The sequence below is a fragment of the Ciconia boyciana genome, chromosome 3, assembly GCF_034638445.1.
Source record: "Ciconia boyciana chromosome 3, ASM3463844v1, whole genome shotgun sequence".
NCBI lineage: Eukaryota > Metazoa > Chordata > Aves > Ciconiiformes > Ciconiidae > Ciconia > Ciconia boyciana.
This window is the reverse complement of record NC_132936.1, coordinates 77,920,767-77,940,023: the sequence shown is the minus strand read 5'-3', so window position 1 is coordinate 77,940,023 and position 19,257 is coordinate 77,920,767. Positions and strand designations below refer to the sequence as shown.

General features: G+C 35.1%; 1 protein-coding gene across 11 annotated transcripts in view; it reads right to left on the bottom strand.

Moving 5' to 3' along the window:
- The window catches only part of QKI (QKI, KH domain containing RNA binding), a 160,182-nt gene that overhangs the window by 36,506 nt on the left and 104,419 nt on the right, over nt 1–19,257 (bottom strand). For all 11 annotated transcript variants that reach the window (XM_072856222.1, XM_072856228.1, XM_072856223.1 and 8 more), the window contains one exon: nt 11,394–11,537. In XM_072856222.1, coding sequence (XP_072712323.1) covers nt 11,394–11,537 — 144 coding nt within the window. The remainder of the gene's footprint in view (nt 1–11,393; nt 11,538–19,257) is intronic.

Here is a 19,257-nt window from a genome sequence, read left to right as displayed (position 1 = left end):
TTTGACACTTCTGTGAAAGAAATTATTAAAGTAAAAAGCAAAGCTTATAAAAAACCAAACTGATATCAGAACACCAAAAGGAGTAAGTGGGGATTTTTTCCCCTAAGAGCTACTAGAGCCACCTCCATCAGAAACAGTTTACTGAATCTAATAAACCACAGGTGCTTTTCATTAAATGACATTTAGTCATATAGCTAGTTACCTTGGTTCCCCACAACCTTAACATTTGGCTGAAAGGGTATGTGTGATTCACATCTGAAGGAAACTGCTTAAACAGATTAAAATGCAGCAAAAATAAATAAAACCAGCACCTAGAGTATGTTGGGGATTATGTCTCAGCTACATCATCATAAAAGTTGTCTTAGCAAAGATTTCTAAAGTTTCCAAATCAATTTGAGACTTTTAGTAAAAATCAATTCCTAGATATCGAACCTAAACCATTTATCATTGCTATCATATTCGCACAATCATGCATCTTACTTTCAAGTTCCTAAAAGTAACCTAGACTAGGATTTTTAGAAGAGCCTGTATACCTCAGATGTACAAAGTACTATTAATTTTAATGGGATCAGGTTACTGGACTCACTTAGGATCTTTCAAAAAAAAATCCCAGCTACAGTAAGTAGTGAAAGAAAGTATTACTTAATGATTATTAACATTTATAAGTTGGGACTGCTACAAACAGATTACTTCTAACAGCTGCAAAATATACAGAATGTAAAGCACGGCATAGTAAGAATAAATCGCACTATTTACCAGCTTTAGCATCTTAGACGCTTCACTTTATTTTCCAAGCACTGCAATATGATTTACACAGGAACAAGAGATCACATTTTCTCAAATGGTACTGTTAGAGTCCCTTTAAGGCTGCCCAGTTGAGCATGACTCCTAGGTGACTCTGCAAAACTACTAAGATTCCCATTTACTTTCTAATACAAGACAAGACATATCATTTAATACCTGGTTTACCAAAGCCTTGAAGCACAAAAGTTACATAGCTGGATATACATAATTTTAAAAGTTCCTCCACAAAAATATTTCAGTAATACTTAGAATTTACATGAAGGCTTATGCAACAAAACAGTTTCCAAGATAATTTAAAATTAATTCTAAGCTGAAATCAATGAAACTATCTAATTAGCACAACTTTCTGCATGAACACCAAGAACCCTTCAGTTTCCCCCACAATCTCCAACCTTACAGGATAACACAAACTTTGCTCCTTCTTCTGTTTCAGGGCACCTGAAAAACTGCAGATCGTTACAAAAGAACTAGCGTTCCAGTAATGACCTTTCCTATAAATTTTTTAAGTAAACATTTACCCCTCAGAGTATTTTACAAATCAGTAAGGAGCTATCACGACACTTTACAGATGAGGAAGTTAACATTTATTTAAAGAGTGTCTTTGCTAGCATAGGGGAAAACAAGTGTTTCTAGGGCGAAAGGAATTTTGAAAACCTGATGTTTTTAATGTGTATCTTTCTTGAATCTGATTGACCTTTGGATCTTCAAAAGTAACAGATTTCCCTGAAGCTTTTCTCACTGATGAGTAATAAAGTGTCTCTCTGAAAAGTTCTCCACCATCCACTAAGACAGGGGATCATATTGCAAGAATCACTAAAGGAGTCCCTCTCTACAGCCCAACCACCTTCTTTGGAAATCAATCAGTAATTTCAGGAATGACTACTGAAAGGCAAATACAGGCCTTGCTTTTGCAGACTTAAGAAGAAACAGTATTCTTCTCAACACTACAGCAATAGTCTACCTATTCCAAATGACAAGAAATACCATTAACTGAAAAATCAGATGGGCACATTATTACCATACGTACTACAGTGAGTTAAAAATGTGAGAGAAATTCAGACAATCCTCTTGGCTCCCTTTGTCTTTCATAATTTATTTTCCAAGGCAAAACAAGTGGTTACACTCTCTCAAACAGCTTTCCTGCACAATATGACATGAAGATTTTATTATTCAACACATCTCTGTTGATAGCACCGATTTTGATTATAAATTCTAACAAACTAAGCAAGCAAGCTCTCATTTTAAAACTTTGAAACTTTTCTTTAAGACCCTAGCAGCTATAGGTCTATTCATTAAAAACTAAAAGCTCAGACTAGCAGATACAGAAAAATAAGGTCACTGGCTGCCTAACATAGACAGCCAACTCCAAATGGTGGGGTTTGGGGTTTTAATTTTTTAGTCTCGTGAAAAAGGATTTGCAATGTACAATTTTGGAGACTGCAGAAAAGTGTCTATTGAAGGCCAGATTTATTTATTTATAAACAAAGCAACTGAAATCCTTAGTATCTACAGCTATGTTTGGTCAAAAAGAAAACTTTACAACTTCCAATCCATTTATAAGAGGCTGCAATATCAAAGGACTGGATATAGTATTAGAGACCCCTGACTTTTTCCTAAGATTTGCTGGTGTTCCAATTTCCATCTATCCAGCAATTCCAAAGTGATTTGGAATTTAAAACACACTTCACTTTCCAACAGAAGTTGAATTTGATGAACATAACTTACTATGTACACAGATGTTGTGGAAATACTAAAAATTAGCTAATAACGGTAATACTAAAGATGTAGAAGGCAGTTCTGTTTTCATTAAGTTATACCTATTAATAAAGTATGTTTGAAAATAAGGCAGAGCTTTTAAAATACTTATTAAAATACATCAGATATAAGAAAAAAATAAAAACCATACCATTTCCAACAACACACACACAAAAATGTACTACTTCATGGAGTCTTAAACGCTTCTCATTAATAACTGTGTTCCAAGCAATGCAACCTTCCAGTAACATCTCATCTAATCTCACTTTCCAGGGCAGTTTACTAGTCACCAGTTTAATTTAAGGTATGTTACAAATGCCCCAGTCCAAAATGATGTAAGCTATTTAAAATAGTTAGCTCCAATCTCTTATATCATGCTCACCTATGTTTCTCCTGATAACAGGGTCCAGAACATTCCCATATTAAAGCCTTAGCCTATAAACAACTTATGAAAGAAAAGAGAAATCTTACTAGTCCTCCACGGGAAGCTCAAGCATTTCTGTACTGTACTAAAAAAGAAACACTTAAGTTTTCTATTGAATAGTAGGTGAAAAGTCCTGGACACTTTTCCAAAGGTTAGAATTTTCTGTGTTCTGATGTCAAAATAGCATAATGTAGAGCAACTTGAAGTCTATAAATCATCTGTCAGCATTAAACCACAGAAGTTTGTATGACAAGCTTTATTTTTGTATAATTAGAAATCTAGATTTCGAAACTAACGTTGGCAATAAAGAATGCTTTAAATAGCTGGAAAAGGGAAATGTTTACTGGTTACTTTACTATTACTTCACACAAAAATCTTTGCAATTGCTAAGATCCCTCCAGAAACCACTGCCAAGATGACTTGTACATAAAGTGATCTGACCTCCTTAATATAATCTGGTTAATATTTAGTATAAAAATGTGTTAGAAGTGCAGGACAACAAATTTCGAATCTTTATACTATGTCTTCCAGGAATCACATTTCTACAATTAGCATTTCTTCCACCTAGGTATAAGGCTGTGATTTCAAAAAAGAAAACCAACCAACCAACAAACAACTTTTGGTACCCAAGATCAATAAAATTCAACTACAGTTAAGACATGTATATACAAATTTAAAAGTCAAATTATCACAGAAAATCCACTGACAAGTACAGTTAATTTGAGGTCAAAAATATTAAGTAAAACGGGAATCTAAGAGACCAACTGTAACTAGAAATTAAGGGTAAGGAAAATAATGCATGGCTAATTTGTTGTAGTTTTCTTGTAATCTTGATCAAGATGAACAGACATGGAGAATCATAGCTTCATCATCTACTTCTTGCATAAGGGGAGAAATACTTTAACAAGATTTTATATAAAGATCCCAGCTTGCATGTTCTGCTCCGGGACCATCAATAGAAAAAGAACAAAGATATGGAAGAAAAATTAAAAAAGACTACAGGGAGCAGGGGAAAAATTGCCAAGAATAGAGGAAGCAAGTTTAAAAAATGGAATGAAGAATGAAAAAAAGTTACAGATACCACAAAATTAATTACCAGTGCCATGTCATTTTTTCTTCCACAACTATGTCTACCTAAATAGATTAAGCACATTTCTGAGAGACAGACAAAACCCCTGTAGAACCTAATTAGAGCTCCTAATCAATGCATAATCCTGCTTTGGAAGGGCATGTGCCTACTGAGTTTCAGGCAACAGAGCTTCATTGTTTCTCTTTGAGAAGAGACACTTTTGTAGGTTTCCCAAGGTCTTTTTCAGAAATTACTATTACCATTTCTCAAGTTAAACATTTGTAACACCTTAAATAAATGAATACAGAAGAGAGTGATATACATCTCCAATAAATATTTTGGAGAAGGATGAAAAGGGGACAGAGATAGGGTATTCAACAGTAACTGTATGTAGGCACAATCAACTGATTCCCCTGGGTTCTAGAAGCCATCAAAGATGTCCAGAAGAAGATTCAGAGTAACAGCTGGATTAAGGTGCTTAGAAATAACTGTTGCAGGAGCTTCTTTCCCCCATTAGTATAAGAGGAGCCTAGGGAGAACAAGAATCAGTATGAACTGCTACCTAAGTTCTAAGCTAATAAAACTAGACATATTTACATAAGTATATCTGATTATGACTACATGTCCAAATTTGTAAAACAATCAACTGAAATATATGAGGGCACAGAGCATCATAAATTTATATTTACCTTCTCATTATTTGCCAACTTTTTGAAAGTTGGAAGTTGAAAACCAATTTATAATCATAATATAAAAGAGCAGATTTTATGTCCCTTTTCAAAATTATTCTCCTGAACAACATTCTGATTAATTATTCTGATTAATAATGTTAGTTTTCTCCTTAGTACTATGAAGATCATTTCAGGAGAGTTGAGGAATTTAACAGAGTTTAAACAAGGTTTAATTCAATTAAGCTGCAAATCGCCTAGATATCTTGTAGTAAATATGGTCTAAAAAATCATTTCCATCAACAGACTTTATTTTGGTGGTAATGAACCACTGGTCTACAGAGTTTCCATCACAGTACACAATGATGCAGAGAGCTGCTTCATGCAGCTGGCCTGAAGTAATTTTGTTAATAGTCAATACTAGTGTGAGCTCAAAAATTTAACACTGCAGTAGCATGCATATCAAGTACAATACGTAAACACTTCCAGTGTGAACTGGTGTAAGAGATTCTGGTCCTCATTTTTAAAACTCAGACTTGCATTACAGTAAAAACTCTCAGCGGAATAAGACCATTAAAATGCATACCAGAATTTACTTAAGGACTGCTCAACATAACTAATTCTTTATTCAACTTGTGAACAAGCTACTGAAATTACCAGTACATACTGGACATACTAGTGGGTTTTCCTCTCCTGTTTTCCACTTTCATATTCTACTGCACTGAGTTTCTGATTATTTTGTTCTCATCCTATCTGCAGGTGAACATACTCACTTGCAGTTCTACAGAAGTTTAAGTTTAAGGGTGGTCTGCCGCAATCCCATTTTTTTCTGGCTGCGTGTTCTAATTCCGTCACTTCTGTCAGTACTAAAACAAAACTGACTCCGTAGCAAGTCAGCTAATCCAAGGTTATGCTCTCCACCAAATGGACTCGCTACACGGTCAGATGAAGGCCAGTACTTTCTGATGCAAAACAGGAAGCAGGAACAGCAAATCATGAAGGAATGGCAGGACTGCAGCAGCCCTTGGTTCATACTGTCATGGAAACATTAAGTCTGCTTCACACTACTAAAAATAATACACTATCACCTCTCCTCCACATCAAAAAGTTTACCACATGTTATCTAGCAGTCACTCCCAGGAAGTTTGGCTGCTTCATTACCCTACCTACAGAGCTTCCCTTTTGATCATTTACATGACGTGCACTGTGAGAGACTGGCATCTGAACTGACAAAACAGATGTAATGCAGGAATTTCCTAAAAAGCTTTTAAGGACAGCAATGTCCTTTTTCTGCTACTGTATCACTTATTCATTTCATAACTTTAATTGAACAAGCAGCAAACAATGGATTGCACAGCATGACCAACATTTCAACACGGAGACTATAGAAGGCAGCACTATAGTCTCACTTGTGAAAGCAAAAATATAAAACCAGCATACCATGCAGAAATGTGTTAGAAAGAGCTATTCAGGGAAGTCAAACTTGCATGCAGAATTTATTGTGGCTTTTTAGATGGCTAAAACAAATGAAATCTTCTCCTAATATCTTTCAAATGTCAAGCTTTTGCTAGTCTTAGCTACAGGGCAACAAATTATGTACAGCATTACAATATCCACTTTTTTAACTAAAGCTGAAGGACGATTAAAAATTCTTAAAGTTCTTTGTTCTGTATTAGGTTTTTGCTATGAAATTCACAGCACACAAAGTTCTCAGGGTAAAAATTAAGGCATCCTTCAATTTATTTTAAGAAGTTGAAAATTAACCACAATGGAAATTTACAACTACACTTATAAGGAAGCTATTAGAAATGTACTTTTATTAATAAAGAAGCCCCACCCTATCACACTTGCTGAAGGCAGTCTTTGGGAAATACATGGTTTCAACTTAACCAACTGAAAAATAAAGCATTCTGCCAATACTATTGCCCCTTCATTATATTCTCTCCTGTTATATACAGAAAATGTGTTGTATATAGGAGTGACTAAAAATAGAAATACCATCAAAATAACACCTCAAGTAACGGGGAGTAAACAGAAGGAGAACAGTTAGTGAGTACTTACATACCAAGCATCACTATAAAGAACGTTCCAATTTGTAAAAATCATGCAGTATACAGCACATTAAACTGGATGAAACACTAGAATGCCATTTTCTGCTGCTGTTTTGATAAGGAGTACAGTGAGCATTCGGAAGAATAAAGTCTGTGAGTAAAATCCTTGCACGTTAGCAGGACTACCATGGAAAAGACTCACTTGTTTAGCAAAGCAAGCCATGCAGTGTAACCACAAAATGCTTGTACTGTGTTTTTCTAACAACTCTTCACAATTTAAAGCAACAGATACTGAAGAAGAGACCGTATCCCATTTAACACAGATATTTTTGTTTAACCATTGGGTCACATACATTTGTTGTAGCTATTTACATTACATCTTCATACAAAGTTTTGCTGATATTTTTGTTGGCATACTATGTTTCAAAACACTAAACATAAAGAGGAGTATCATGATGCTTACAGTGAATAGTTTGATTCTTTTATTCAACGATATTTTTTCTTCATAGCAAAAAGATGGCTAACATTATCTTCAAGGTGAAAATCAAATCCCACTTCCCCAGATCTCCTTCCACTATTTACTTCGGTCTTAATTCCTCTGCCTTCTACTATACAGAATAAAATAATCCTTTGCTTTATAAACAGTGTATGTTATTGGTTTTAATCTTTTGACATAAAAATATAATTCTTAAGGTTTTTCCCAGTCCCATCCTTTGTCACAGCTGAAGGCAGCCATCATCAGCACAGGTTTTCCACATTTTCTCCATGATCTAGAATACAGTTGCAACTTCGTGAGGCTGTTTTTATTGCGCTACAAGTAAAGTGAAATACAAGATCTTACAGTGTTAAGTTACTTATTTTCCTCTGAAAACAGCCAGTATTTCTTATCGTACTGCCCTGGTTAACACATCTTTTAAGTGTTCTGTTCACTGCTCCTACTTCTACTTTTCCAGTAGTGCCTTGCACTTAACCTTACCAGCCCCTCAGGCCACAGTAAATTCACCCAATAGTAAAACCTTAACTCAAGAAGATTCAGTCAATCACTTTCAGCAACTGCTTCAGTCTCTTGGGCAATTTTCAGGTATTTACACAGTTGCTCTAATTCTGAATTTTACTACTCTATTATTTGTTAAGCATAGCATAGGAAGAATGTGGAGTCAAAGGAAAAAGGGGTAAAAAGTATTTGCCTGAAATTTGAATTCTGTTGTATGTGCCTCATCCTATATAAAAACAGTTAGTATAAAGGTGAATTAGTAATTAGAGACCTGGACATACGTCTAACAAAAGGAGCATCTAGAAAACACATTCAGCTAGCGGAGTTTATTCAACGCTTCTTAGAACATGTAGAAGCCTCACATATTTCTAGCAGAGGAATTCAGCCCTACTGCCCAGGACCTCAAAGAATAATTCCAAACCCTTCATGACACTAACTTGGTATGCTATACTTAATTATTACATACGTCCCCTTACACAGGCTCTGCATTTTTTCTTACATTCTGCAGCGCACAATCCAGAGCTTTTCTTTCTTTTGCAAGAAAACCGCCTATCCTTACTGAATTCTTGCAAATAACAAATAAACTGTCAAAGCTCTCACAATGAAGAGAGGAAAAACCTGTAGGATGATCTTTAGAAGGATGCATAAGGATGGTACAGCTCAATGTGATCCCAAAAGCCTGAAGACTGCTTTATTCTTTCTGGTTTTTTTCAGAGAAAAACATGAAAGGAGCAGTACCATATGATCTTGCAGGTCCAGATAATGACCAGTATCTCACTGAACTATAGGAAGAGGAAAAGAATTAGTCCTATAGAACCTGAAGTACAGCCAAAATAAACAAAAAGCTTCATACCAAAGAAATGTAAATTAAATACAAAATAATAATTAAAAAAAAACAGTTTTGGCCTTTCTCCTTAGAGAGAAAAAATGGCTTGTTCAGCCAGTCTTCCTCAAGTTGTCCTTTTTATTTCTAAAGATACACTGTTTAACTATACCATCATCTTGGTAAAAATCCAAGAGCAAGTGGAATGGAAATTACTAATTCACATCCACAAGGAAAAAAAATTAACTAGTGATCCAGATTCAGAGAGATGAGAAGAAACACACTGTACTACTGAAATGGTCTCTGTTGACCCAAGTACCTTCACATAGAAATCCATTTTAGAAATATGCCTATTTGTGCACTGTTGCTGTAAAATGTAATTAGGCTTTTTAATATCTCGAGTATAAAAATAACTGATTATTCCAAGAAATTAGTAACTCATTCCCATCTCTAACACTAGCTTGCTTTTCTGAAATGTATCTCAGAAAACCAAAGCATTGCCACTATATGGCAAGAATGAGACTGAATCTTCTCTCCTACATAATCTCAAATTTTATTCAAGTTGGATGGATATAAAACAGAAATACATTAGTATTTTTTATCAACTTTAAGCATCTGACATTTATTTGGAAAACAGTAATAGTTGTAGGTGTTCTACCATGTGAAAGGGAATTTCCAATTTTCCATTCACACATTTCAGAGCATCTTTGGAATCTTCCAACATTCACAATTTCCCCCATCTTATATAATTAGCTAGGATTTCTTTTTTTCCTTATGCTTACCCTCATTATTTAAGGCTTTATGGCTTCCTTCACAGAAGTTTTCAATTCATATCCTTTAATCCTAAAACAGAATTTTTCAACTCTCAATCTGCCTGAAACCATAATTTGATTAAACAGACTTTTTTTTTATACTAATTGAACAGATGCAATAGGTAGTGCAAAAACCAAGTTCACCTATATACTAATCCATTAGTATGTGCTACACATGCCTGTTTCAACGAGGCATAATTTTCAGAAATGAGAGCCAATAGACCTTTAACTCTTGCGCATGTAATAAGCACCGCCAAAATCTGTTATGCCTGCAGATAATATATAAAGATGTTAATGAAATGAACCGACAAAGTGTTTTTCAACTGATGCTATATTTGGACAATAGTTCGCCCTGTGTTGTTTTCTTCTAAAGGGAAAAAAAACAATAATCTGTAATCAGGATTATAGAGCTCCCCCCAACTGATTAAATTACTAAACGAGGCAGAATATTTTCAAGACGAAGAGCTGGCTGACACTATCACAATGAAAAACTACTAACGTATTCTTTTTTTTTTTTTGGAGGCTCAAAACACACCCATACACCAGCTCCAGAAACCAAGCATAACACAAACATACACAGAGTATACACGTTAGTACTTCAGACGTATTGGGGTTTTGTGACCTTATCAGGTCATCTTGAACATGACCCTTCAGTCCTATTATTCAGCAATAAGAGGGAGGTAGAAGAATCAACAAACATTTGACAAAATTAATTCTGTGTCACACCAAAGTTTGAGCTGTGTGTTTTTTAAACTATTTGCTGCATAGTAGTTAGAGAATGAACATAAGGCTTTCAAGTTTTGCCTGTATAAAAAGTCCTTTTCTTATTACCATTTCTAATCCTGACTATAAACTCACTCCTAATGTGCTCAAGATCTCTTTAGCAAATCAATAAATTCTCAAGATCTGCTTTCTCTAGTTGTCTTCCACTTTCAGAGATTGACAATATGCAACATGAAGAGGTCTAAATTACATTTTTTTTCATACTTCCTGCTTAATACTCTACCATATTTTGTTAATTTAAAAATTAAGTCTCCCTCCTTATCTTTGCTAACTTTTAAAAATGCGTTCTGAATAAATTTGCTTATACAGCACATGTCACCACAAGTTTCCTCACAGACAGCATCTATTCACTAAGCACCCATAATCACTAGGTCATTTTAATATCACCTACTACTTTCTTTCACAAGATAATCTAAATTTTTCCTTGTAATACGGAAAATTTTTCCTCCACTGAAAAAGATATAATTTATTTTTACCATTTTATAATGGCACAAAAGTGGTGTCAAAAATCAGCGCAAGATACAAGTTAACGGCATGGGACGCACTATACAGACATGCTGAGTCACATTGCTTTGAGTGAGAATACAGAGCAGATATAAAAGAAGGGCTCTCACAGGGTAGTTCTGGTCCCTGCAAAAGCCTTTAAGTCATCTGGCTGGGCAGAAAGCAGTTTATATTATCAGGAAATGAGAAAGACAACCCATTTTCCAGTTTCACTATGTTTATTTTTCCCCAGTATATTGATAGCAAAGTTTTTTGATACTGTGTTCCTGAAGGGTTTTGTTCTTTTTGGAATGTGTTTAATGTGATGAACTAAGAAAACATGCCTTCTTTTCTTAAAGTATCAGAATCATCTCAAAGCAAAACATAAAAGCACAGTCTTAAAGTAAAGCATCCTTATACTGAAAGAAGGTGAGAAAGCTAGTTTTTGTAACAGTTCAGCACCGCCTTTTAAAGGTGGTAAGAATTTCCTGCATCTATATCTAAAACAGGCAAAAAATCTAACATTTCTTAAAAATATTATTCTGTTCTCAGGAATAATTTGATCCAGGATGAGACATTTTAAAGATCACTAGAGCATTACAAAATAATATCTAAATTTCATTTCAGGATGCTGCTCTGCAGGCTTACTCTTACTGCTGCAGTATTAATTGTATTTCAGAAGTAACTTCTGGAAATGGAAATCGAAGACTTGCATACAAATACTTACTGCAGGTATCAGTAACTTTTTTACTTCTTCAACAGCCCTCTTCAGTTTTATTTCTGCTCTGTTCTGAGCATCCTCCACAGTGATAAGTACATGTAAATCTTCATTCAGGTGTTCCCAGTTGGGCTTGCCTCGGTTCTGTTCCTCCTAAAAAAATTAAAACATGGAAGCTATGAAGCATTGTTACAGTCTGTATAAAACAACTACATGAACAGTAGACAAACTCAATTCTGTGAATACTACGAACTGTATTTTCAGCGAGATGGGAAAGACTCCTTCATACTGTGGAGACTGTTGTTTTATGTGGTTACTTAACAAGAACCTGGGCTTCAAAATATCTTTTTGGGGATTTTGTTTCTGTTTTGGAACTTCTTACTTTTTTTTTTTTTTTTAAGACTATGAAACAAATGTTTTTTCTTAGAGTACCTTTCCCAACCAAACAATGGAACAAGAACAAGAAGTACTACAAACACAGTACTGCTTTTGATATTCTTTGGAGCATTTCACAGGTTAGACATAAAACATACTGGTGGTTAAGCAAACATATTTTCAAGAAAAGTGAAATGGACACCATATATAGAAACTCCATCTGAATCACTCCAAAGGACAAGAAAAGAGAGCAATTCTTCAGTGTTAAAAATCACTTTTAAATACTCATGAAGAAAAGGTTCAAGAATCAAACATTACAAAAGGAACAGAAGTTGCAATTTTCAAAGCAGAGCTACATGTACTGGATGAAGGGCAGAGAGGAGGAGATGACAAGGCTTTAATACTGAAGTCACAGAAGAGCATGTAACAAGACTGTCACCATTACACAGGTACTCTGTTGCATCGACGGCATTAATAATCACAAAGATAAATCTTAATGTTTTCAGAAAGGGAGGGCAAGCTAAAGAAAACATTTTAATGTAAACAGTTTTAAACAACAGGTATCAGTAAATTTAAGTAACACATTCAAGTATCCAGTCTTTCAAAAAATCAGATAATGAACACAACACAAAAGAAACTTCCCAATTCCATTTTTATTAAACAGTGAATAAAGCTAGCTAAATTTCCCAGAAACATAATTTAAATTTGACAATATTTAATATGTAATAAAACAAGTAAAAAAAAGGGGAGGGGAGAATCAAAACTTTAGTAAATGCAAAAGGTTTACTACAACTTTTGAATCTAAAGGCCCGCATAAACAAAAACACTTATTTAAAACTTAAAATCCTGGGCATAATAAAAGAGCCTCCTATTTGTAAAACAAACATTTATGGCTTGACCACAATTCACATGTTAAAAAAAAAAAATTAAGACACACAAAGTTAATTGTAAATGTGTCTTTTTCACCAAATTTCATTAAAATTCTTCCAGGAAATCAGACATGCAGAGGAAATGTTTGAAGATTTAGTACCAACAAATACTTGCAGTACTTTACATTCATATATACCCGAGGGAGCACTGTTCCTTAGAACGTTCTATCTTTAATTCAGCTGCTTTAAGTCTGAAATATTTTGTGGAATAGACAAGGATAAAAATGGGGGAAAAAAATAGAACCATGAGAGACGTATGGAAAATTTATGTAAAAGAATCAGTACTTTGAAGGAAATTTATTTTCACTATTCTTCATGTAACATGTGCACATACGCACTACTCCATACTATCAGCTACAGTGATTTTTTTTTTTAAATGTTATCTTAGCCACTTTTCTAAACAATGGTGGCTGTGAAAATATGTCTGTGAATTTCAGAAGCTGAAGAAAGAAAGAGAGAAAAATAACTCTCATTTATAAAACAGAACCTGACGCAAAGCGCAGCTGAGTTATAACATGTTCTCTGCTGTAATTTAATCTTTGAAAGAACTATCTACCACAAGGTATTTGCAGCTTATTTCACTCAATCATGATCAAAACTCCCCTATTACTATTTAAACAATTCAATTTATTATTATTTTTTTTAATCTAAAGCAGGAGTGAGTTGTTTTCTTTTAAGCTGGTGACAAGCTCTATTAATACGAGGTAGTACAAAGTATTACGTTACAGGTATGATGAATGAGAGAAGGTTCATAAACCAGCAGAGGGCAGAGCAAGGAATATGCCGCTACCTCTTCTTGCACTGACTGGTGGTGAGCTGACACAACGCTAGAATGGGAAAGGGACCAGTTACTAACACATGAGAAGCATGATAACCTGCACAACTATAGTACCACAGAAGAAGAAGAAAAAAAAAAGGCGGGGAAAAAAAAGGCAAAAAAAAAAAAAAGGCAGGAGGAATAAATGACAAGGAAAGGTGCCCCAAGTGAAACAGCAAGGTCTGTTCCTAAAAGAAAAGGAATGTCTAAATGCAGTTTTAGCTACCACGCAGTGAAATGGCATGCTTACACATAGTGTGGGGCCAAATATAAAGGGGCCTTACTGCATTGCATCGATTTCTTTCATAATGAAAATAATATGCTGCAAAGTCTCAAAAACTTGGAAGATTTGGAGGAGTTACCACCTGTTAGCAATGAAAAATAAACTGCACATTGTTATAGTGGATGTATGCCTGATTTGTAACTTTCAGAATACAGAAAAATACTTTCTTTGTTATATAAACCAAGGGAGCCTGCCTCTCTGTTATTCGGTATTCAAATATTTCAAATTTAACATATAGCTGATAACGTAATCTCAGCTATTGGTGCTGTACTTCAAATTATTCTGTTGCAGCATAAGGATTTTTTGGTTCAGCTTTCTTTTTTTTTTAAAAAAGCTGCACAACGGACAATAAATAGATGATACTGTAGATTTTTTTTCCACAAAAAATTATACACCCCCTAATTTACTTTTACATGGAACACGTTGTGTGTAAGGTCAATAATCACACGAGCTATTAAAGTCAGACCTCACAGCACAAACAATCATACAAATACTTATCAGTATGGTAAGTGAACTAGTATATGACTAGTTCTATATATGCTCTTCTGTGGTCATGAAGTGTTCTAGTACATTAATAAAAGTCCTGTTGTTGTGGAGAGTACTATTTCTTAAGTCAAATGGTAAGACTGAAAGAAAGGTTAAGAATAAAAGTCCACACAATATGTTTTGAAAAAACAATTAGTCAAAAAAATAAGAGAATAGAGTTTGGAATGGGCTTCCAATTTCTTCTGTTCTACCTCATCAGACCATGGCTTAGAATTCCTCCACTGCTTCCATCCTGTCCCACAAGATTGCGTTCTTAGTGGGTTAACAGTTTGCCAAGAAATGTCTTTTGGTTTACTGAAAATGATAGTGTGAAGTTATACCAATACGTATGTTCAATTATTTATTTGTTTGTTTTTACCAAAAGCGGGAAATTGAGATCTACACTAGGTCATTCATTCAAACAGAAAGTCAGATGCAAAATGTATGACAGGGCTAGGCTCATGGGAGGAGAGATAACCTGCAATCTCTTGCAGTTAAGAGCTGCAATTTTTAATGCTACCTCATTCTCCTTTTAAATCCTGAAAGGATAGTTTAGGAAAATGTATTTTTCCCCAAGTAAAATCTTTACTTAAATTAAACTAGTCTTCTGTGCAACAAGTGTTGAAAACAACTTTTCCCAACCCTGTTTTATTATAGAAAGGGCTGAACAGGTAAATTGAATATATCTGGAATTCAGGTTGGAAGGTGTCTTTCTTAAGACTCACGAAATATGGTCCAAGACTTTAAGGGTTGATCAGGGTTTTCTTTTGAAATTGTTTGGGGAGAAAATGGCTAAAAGATGGGCAGGAGAGAATGACTACAAGTTGTCCTGATGCATAACTTTGTAGAAAGTGAATCTTCAAGTGACTTGCAGCTAAGACCAACCAGATCACTTCACAGAACGAGAGAATGGCCAAGGTGGGAAAGGACCCTGGACATCACGCAGTCCAACACCCCTCCTCAGGGCAGGGTTGCTGAGGGCCAGGTTTTAAATATCTCCAAGGATGGAGACTCCACAACCTCTCCAGGCGACCTGTTCAGTGTTCAACGAGTGCTCAGTCACAATAAAAAACAAACAAACAAACAAACCAAACAAACAAAAAAAACCCCACAACCTTTCTCTTATGTTTAAATGTAATTTCTTTTATTTCAGTGTGCCCATTGCCTCTTGTCCTTCAGTAGCAACTGTTCAGCAATTCAGCCTGATTGCAAGGTCTACCTATAGAAAAAGCAGGGAGGAGTAACAGAAATTGCCATCAGTTATTTTGGGCAAAAAACATTTGTTACGACAGCAGGAAGGGTATGCACATAGAAGAAAAACAGCACCAAGAAAACCAGAAAACCTGAATAAAAGACTTGGGGAAAAAGAAATTCAATTGCATATATTCAAAATTATATAACATACACAAGAAGTAATTTACAGCATGAGGTTTTCCTGCATCCCAGAGACTGTTTATGGAAGAATTATGCAGGAAAAATGGAGGCAGTGAAGGTGCAGGAAACTATGGAGTAAAATGATTTATGCCACAACCTTGGGGAACAACAATATTAGAAAAGCTTAATTACAACCAAACTATCTTGTCTGCTAAATTAAAGAACATTAAGAGCAACATAACTGGCAGATGAAAATTCACTGTGCTCTTCGTTTGGCAGAAATTTCAGTATCCTTAAATATAGCCTAATTCTGTAAACAGATTTTGCTTTCATTCTGTTGCCTGTGCGTATACACTCATTATCCTCAGGGTACCTATACACAATAATGAACTTGAAGAAACTGCTCAATATTTATCTTGCTATTAAGGTCAATGGATCAGGTACTTGGGAAAAAAAAAAAAAATCTTGCTACAACTCCTCAAAATTTAGTTGCACAAAAAGAAAAGAAAAAGTAACATAATTACAGATTTTTTTGTGTGGTTTTTTTCTAATTATTTTTTATTTTCTTGAGGAGGGATTTAGGGGGTGAAGGATGCAACTGACTTGCATCTATACAGCCAAGCTTTAATATTAGAAAAGTGCTTCCATGAGGAGAAATACTGAAGTCCAGTCCCTTGTTGACTTGTGTGCTGTGTTTTCCATACCCCTCGTCCTACCACAGTAACTGCAAGTCATGGATACCTCCTGCATCCCAGCCCTTTAAGGCCATTTCTACTTACATCTTCACATCCTATCCCAAAGCTTCCTTCTTAATACCTCAACTATTGACTTAACAAGAAAGAGACAGCAGCTTACTAGCTTTCTGTAAGCTACGTAAACTGAAAACTCAGTACATCTCTTCCCTCGACTAGAGGTATTAACTTAGGCCTCTCCTCTGTCTAGCCAATAATTTTCAAAAAACTTTAAACCCAAAGGAAAGAAGTGCCTGTCAAGCTTAATTGAAATTGTTCAAAAGATTTAAATGGTGAAAGGGGAAAATATTTTCAGAAAGCAAGCCATCACAAAATATTTTATCAAGAACTTTTTAAAAAATCTCAAACTTTATTTCTCACCACAAAGGCCTAAAGACCCCCATAATATGGCCGACTGACTAAAAATAAGTTGACAAATTAAAAACTGGTGAAGTAGAATCCAGCCATTTCCATCTGTCAGAATGCCATTAAAGGAAAATTAAATAAACACTGAAAAGGAATACTTTCCTAGTATCTCTTTATATGCAGGCAGGGATTTATTAGTTAGACAATAAAGAAAGAATGAATGCAATGTGATGAGAGTGGAAGGAAGTTTTCCACATGGCATTTTTTCAGAAAGCTATAGCCCATAGTATTAAAAAAAGCGCAGCTCCCATCCTATGCACTTTTTCCACTCTAACTCATACGATTTCCAGTAATGTTGGCCACTAGAAAATACAAACACAGCTCAGTACCAACAGCAGGAGCCTTTTAAAGAAATGAAGCCCCTGGCTCAAGGAAGTGTTGAGAATGAACTTTAGTATCCTCACTCATCTTGAAGCGATAGGTTATTAAATTCTGTTTTCACCAACCTATTACAACAAGCTGCTCTCCTTACTGAATGACAAAAAACACAGAAAAGCTAGAGTAAAGGGAAGAACGTTTGCATATAATGTCAAGTTGAACGCTAAAATTAAAAGGCATCAGAATAGCTTTAGTCTTTTAAACCATACAAGGGTTTAATTCAAGTACATTCTAAGAACTTTAATTAAAATTATCCTAAGATATAAGAAACAGTATAATCACTCATAGCGACTTCTCACAGTCAAATGGAGGAGGTAAGACATGGAGAGAAGAAATTCAGCTATTTAGTAAAATTATCACAATATATTTTGTCTAATAAATTGTGCTATAGGTACACTACAACTGACAGTAGTTCTAGGTGAATGTTTCTTTTCCATAATAAAAACATTCACATATATTTCATAGTTTTAAAAATAATTGGAAAAGCAGTTTAAAAGAAGCTGTGTGAATTAAAAAAAGTGAACATGTTGATTTAAAGCAACTTTGAAACAAAAGTTAAATTTCACTAAAAAGTGATAAATTAGGTCATTGTAAGCAAATTCTAGTCATGCTCCAGTTTAAGCATTTTTAAATAAGAGTTGATATGTATTGTAGCCATGCAATAATGTCAGGTCTGAATTAATGAGTCCAAGAGAAACATTACTCAACCATTCAATACAGATTACACCTTACTTAACAACCTTTTGTCGACACAGTTGAATTGGTAAAACCAAGCCAGAGGAATCTAAGAACGCTCTTTTCCCTAAACTAAGTCATTACTCGCAACCTTTCATGGGCCACAAGAATTGTCCATCTTGTGTTGTTCAACATAACTTTTGTTCTCATAACTTCTTTCTGCCAACCTGAGCTACAGAATTTTATTTTTAAGTTTTTGGTGTCTGCTGCAGAGATCGTTGAAAAGAAACATTTGGAAGACAAAGGATTTCTGTAACATACTGTGCAAGGAATAAAGCACTGAAAAGTCACAGATATACAAATAACTCCACATCAGCTGATACACATTCATGAGTGCTCTAGCCCTAATGAAACAAAAATCACTTGAGATCATCTCTTACTGTTGTTTTATTGTATCCTCTTGTGACCAATCTAGCAACTTCAAAAGGTTCGCTCCCCTTACTAGGCAGTCCTTACTCCTCCACTGGAACTGGCCCCAGCACCACGCCAGCCTTTCAGAAAGCCAGGACAAAGCACTGATACAGCAAAAACACCCCCCTTACCCCCCATTTTCTGCTGGACAAGTGGGTTGAATAAGATTGTAAGGGGCTACTGAGTGCCAACACAAGGTCAGTGCTATAACCGGGAAAGGGAGAAGATGAGGGACCATGTTTTAACATGTAACTGCCACTTAAAGACTGGCTCACCATGTCTCATGAAACTAGCCCAAGTGAAATCTAATTACATGTGTGCCAGGGGCAGAACACTGAGTTAACTTTATTATCTGACATGAAGCAACTTGTTCATCTATGTAAGAACTAGGTATTAAATGCTAGTATGTAGTAATAATTGTAAATACAAACATGGAGTTTTCTCCTTCTGTTTTTGCCAGTGGATCTAAGTCTTGACAGGATTGACCAGTGACAAATAAACAAAAACACCCTTAAAAACAACCCACCCCCCTAACCTGTATTCACAAGTGTATTCACATGATACACTCCTGACATTAACATTTCAACAAAAGCTGCTACTTTAGAAGTAGCCTGCAAACAAAATAAGTGCTTAGGTAAGTAGCAAAAATAGAGGGTTTTATCAGCTGAAACTCCAAGCTAGCCCTGCAGAAAACCAGTTTAAAATGATGCACTAATTACAGTATCTGTTTGAACAACAGAAGTAATTTTATAACATGAAGCATCGGAACACACTGATTGTCCTAACCCCTGCTGATAAACTGCTTTAATTGTGCAGTTACAGTCAGGCAAATTAACATAAACTTTTGCTCCTACTGAGCTTCTAATGGTAGCAGTTCACGAGCAGAAAG